The sequence below is a fragment of the Podarcis filfolensis genome (assembly GCF_964270895.1).
Source record: "Podarcis filfolensis genome assembly, contig: HAP1_SCAFFOLD_142, whole genome shotgun sequence".
In the NCBI taxonomy this organism is placed as follows: Eukaryota; Metazoa; Chordata; class Lepidosauria; order Squamata; family Lacertidae; genus Podarcis; species Podarcis filfolensis.
The window spans coordinates 30,001-35,000 of NW_028149433.1; the positions used below are offsets into that span (position 1 = coordinate 30,001).

A 5,000-nucleotide genomic window follows, 5' to 3' on the forward strand; every position below is an offset into this window, starting at 1 on the left:
TCCCTTTCCCCCCCTTTCAGGATCCGTCCAACCTGCAGGGCAAAGTCCAGAAGCACCAGGCCTTTGAGGCGGAGCTCTCGGCCAATCAGAGCCGGATCGACGGGCTGGAGAAGGCGGGGCAGAAGCTGACGGACACCCAGCACTACGCCTCCGAGGAGGTGGAGGCACGCCGGAGCGAGGTCCTCAGCCTGTGGAAGAAGCTTCTGGAAGCCACCGAGCTGAAAGGTGGGGGGTTGAGTATTAGGAGTAGGAGGAGGAGTAGGAGTAGTAATTAGAATTAGAAGACTACTACTAATAGTATTACTGTTAATGCTATTAGTTTATATTTATATTTATTATTACTATTATTATTATTACTACTACTAGTAGTAGTTAGAATTAGAATACTACTACTAATAGTATCATTATTAATGCTATTAGTTTATATTATTATTATTATTATTATTAGTAGTAGTAGTGATTAGAATTATACTACTACTACTAATAGTATTACTATTAATGCTATTAGTTTATATAGTAGTAGTAATTAGAATTAGAATACTACTACTAATAGTATCATTATTAATGCTATTAGTTTATATAGTAGTAGTAGTAATTAGAATTAGAATACTGCTACTAATATTACTATTAATGCTATTAGTTTATATATTATTATTGTTAGTAGTAGTAGTAGTAATTAGAATTAGAATACTACTACTAATAGTATCATTATTAATGCTATTAGTTTATATTATTATTATTATTAGTAGTAATTAGAATTAGAAGACTACTACTAATAGTATTACTATTAATGCTATTCGTTTATATATTATTATTATTAGTAGTAGTAGTAATTAGAATTAGAATACTACTACTAATAGTATTACTATTAATGCTATTCGTTTATATATTATTATTATTATTAGTAGTAGTAATTAGAATTAGAATACTACTACTAATAGTATTACTATTTATGCTATTCGTTTATATATTAGTAGTAGTAGTAGTATTTAGAATTAGAATACTACTAGTAGTAGTATTACTATTAATGCTATTAGTTTATATATTATTATTATTATTAGTAGTAGTAGTAATTATAATTAGAATACTACTACTAATAGTATTACTATTAATGCTATTAGTTTATATATTATTAGTAGTAGTAATTAGAATTATAATACTGCTACTAATAGTATTACTTTTAATGCGATTAGTTTATATATTAGTAGTAGTAGTAGTAATTAGAATTATAATACTACTGCTAATAGTATTACTATTAATGCTATTAGTTTATATATATTATTATTAGTAGTAGTAGTAGTAATTAGAATTAGAATACTACTACTAATAGTATTACTATTAATGCTATTAGTTTATATATTAGTAGTGGTGGTGGTGGTAGTAGTAATAATTAGAATTAGAATACTACTACTACTAATAGTATTACTATTAATGCTATTCGTTTATATATTAGTAGTAGTAGTAATTAGAATTAGAATACTACTACTAATAGTATTACTAGTAATGCTATTAGTTTATTTATTATTATTATTATTAGAAGTAGTAGTAGTAGTAGTTAGAATTAGAATACTACTACTAATAGTATTACTATTAATGCTATTAGTTTATTTAGTAGTAGTAATTAGAATTAGAATACTACTAATAGTGTTACTATTAATGCTATTAGTTTATATATTAGTAGTGGTAGTAATTAGAATTAGAATACTACTACTAATAGTATTACTATTAATGCTATTAGTTTATATATTATTATTAGTAGTAGTAGTAGTAGTAGTAGTAGTAATTAGAATTAGAATACTACTACTGATAGTATTACTGTTAATGCTATTAGTTTATATATTATTATTATTATTATTATTAGTATTACTATTATTAATGAGTGTTATATCACTAATGCTAATAGTATTGCTATTAATACTCTCTACTACCACTACCACTACTACTACTACTACATTACTATTACTGTTACTCTTGTTGCTTTTGCTATTGTTACTAATCTACTACTACTACTACTGTATTATTATTATTATTATTATTATTATTATTATTATTATTATTATTATTATTTTGTTACTATTACTATTACTACTATACCACTACTACAACAACAGCAACTACTACATCATTACTATTACTATTAATCTTGTTGCTTTTGCTATTGTTACTAATCTACTACTACTATTATTACTGTATTACTACTGTTACTACCACTATTACTATTATTATTAAACCATCCCCTCCCTCCCCGCTCCAGGGGTCAAGCTGCGCGAAGCCAACCAGCAGCAACTACTACTACTACTATTCTTACTAATAATTATTTTATTATTAATACTATCACTATCATTACTTCTTCTTCTTCTTCTTCTTCTTCTTCTTCTTCTTCTTCTTCTTCTTCTTCCTACTACTACTACTACTAAAACCTCCCCTCCCTCTCCCCTCTCCTCATTACTACCACCACCACCACACCACCACTATTTTATTACTATTACTGCTATTACTACTATTACTACACTACTAATACTACATCATTACTATTACTATTACTCTTGTTGCTTTTGCTATTGTTACTTATCTACTACTACTACTATTACTGTATTATTGTTATTGTTATTACTATTACTACTACTATTATTATTATTACTATTACTACTATTACTATACACCAGCAGCAGCAGCAACATTACTATTACTATTACTCTTGTCGCTTTTGCTATTGTTACTAATCTACTACTACTATAATTATTATTATTATTATTACTACTACTACTACTGCTACTACTACTGCTGCTATTACTACTATTACTATACTACTACAACAGCAACAACAGCAACAACAACTACAACATCATTACTATTACTCTTGTTGCTTTTGCTATTGTCACTATACTACTACTACTATTATTACTGTATTATTATTATTATTATTATTATTATTACTACTACTACTACTACTACTACTATTACCATACAACAAAACAACAACAACAAAACAACAGCGACTACAACATCATTACTATTACTATCACTCTTGTTGCTTTTGCTATTGTTACTATACTACTACTACTATTACTGTATTATTATTATTACTATTATTATTACTATTTTTACTATTACTACTATTACTATACTACTACTACTACAGCAACCACAACATCATTACTATCACTATCACTCTTGTTGCTTTTGCTATTGTCAGTAATCTACCACTTCTATTACTGTATTATTATTATTACTATTATTATTACTATTATTACTATTACTATTACTATACTACTGTATTATTACTATTATTACTATTACTATTACTATACTACTACTACATCATTACTATCACTATTACTCTTGTTGCTTTTGCTATTGTTGCTAATGTACTACTACTACTATTATTACTGTTGTTGTTGTTGTTGTTTGTTGTTGTTGTTGTTGTTGTTGTTGTTGTTGTTGTTGTTGTTATTATTATTATTACCGTATTATAACTACTACTACTATTACTCCTACTGTTACTATTATTACTAAACCACCCCTCCCTCCCCGCTCCAGGGGTCAAGCTGCGCGAAGCCAACCAGCAGCAACAATTCAACCGCAACGTGGAGGACATTGAGTTGTGGCTCTACGAGGTGGAAGGTCACCTGGCCTCGGACGACTACGGGAAGGACCTCACCAACGTCCAGAACCTCCAGAAGAAACACGCCCTCCTGGAGGCCGACGTGGCCGCCCACCAGGTGCCCTTGATTAACATTAATAAATATTAATTAATTAATTAATTAATTAATCATCATCATAAATTTATTATTATTATTATTATTATTATTATTATTATTATTATTATGATGTTATTCTTACACTTAGGGGTCGGGGTGCCCTTGATTAATATTAATAAATATTAATTAATTAATTAATTAATCATCATCATAAATTTATTATTATTATTATTATTATTATTATTATTATTATTATTATGATGTTATTCTTATACTTAGGGGTCGGGGTGCCCTTGATTAATATTAATAAATATTAATTAATTAATTAATTAATCATCATCATAAATTTATTATTATTATTATTATTATTATTATTATTATTATTATGTTATTCTTATACTTAGGGGTCGGGGCTCTCGGGTCGCCTTCTCCCCTACTTAGGGGTCGGGGCTCTCGGGTCGCCCTCTCCCCTACTTAGGGGTCGGGGCTCTCGGGTCGCCCCTGTCTCCCCTGACCCCTAAGCAGGAGAGGGGGCGCCCCTGTCTCCCCTGACCCCTAAGGAGGGGAGGGGGTGCCCCAAGAGCCCGACCCCTAAGTAGGGGAGAGGGGGAGCCCCGAGAGCCCCTGACCCCTAAGGAAGAGAGACGCCGCGAGAGCCCCTGACCCCTAAGTAGGGGAGAGGGGGAGCTGAGAGCCTGACCCCTAAGTAGGGGAGGGGGCGCCCCTGTCTCCCCTGACCCCTAAGAAGGAGAGGGGGGCGCCGAGAGCCCCTGACCCCTAAGGAGAGGGGGCGTCCCGAGGGCCCCTGACCCCTAAGTAGGGGAGAGGGGGAGCTGAGAGCCCCTGACCCCTAAGTAGGGGAGAGGGCACCTTTAGAGACCCTGACCCCTAAGGAGGAGAGGGAGCGCCCCTGTCTCCCCTGACCCCTAAGGAGGGGAGGGGGTGCCCCAAGAGCCCGACCCCTAAGGAGGGGGGAGCTGAGAGCCCGACCCCTAAGGAAGAGAGACGCCGCGAGAGCCCCTGACCCCTAAGTAGGGGAGAGGGGGAGCTGAGAGCCTGACCCCTAAGTAGGGGAGGGGGCGCCCCTGTCTCCCCTGACCCCTAAGAAGGAGAGGGGGGCGCCGAGAGCCCCTGACCCCTAAGGAGAGGGGGCGTCCCGAGGGCCCCTGACCCCTAAGTAGGGGAGAGGGGGAGCTGAGAGCCCCTGACCCCTAAGTAGGGGAGAGGGCACCTTTAGAGACCCTGACCCCTAAGGAGGAGAGGGAGCGCCCGTCTCCCCTGACCCCTAAGGAGGAGAGG

The 5,000-nt window shown here is 34.7% G+C and overlaps 1 protein-coding gene across 1 annotated transcript in view; it reads left to right on the forward strand.

The window, feature by feature from the left end:
* LOC310755086 (spectrin alpha chain, non-erythrocytic 1-like) overlaps positions 1-5,000 on the forward strand; it is a gene marked incomplete at its 3' end in the record, with an annotated part of 76,466 nt that overhangs the window by 29,954 nt on the left and 41,512 nt on the right. The window contains exons 10-11 of the mRNA XM_083631771.1: positions 21-225; positions 3,541-3,722. Of these exons, the coding sequence (XP_083487897.1) occupies positions 21-225; positions 3,541-3,722 (387 nt within the window). The remainder of the gene's footprint in view (positions 1-20; positions 226-3,540; positions 3,723-5,000) is intronic.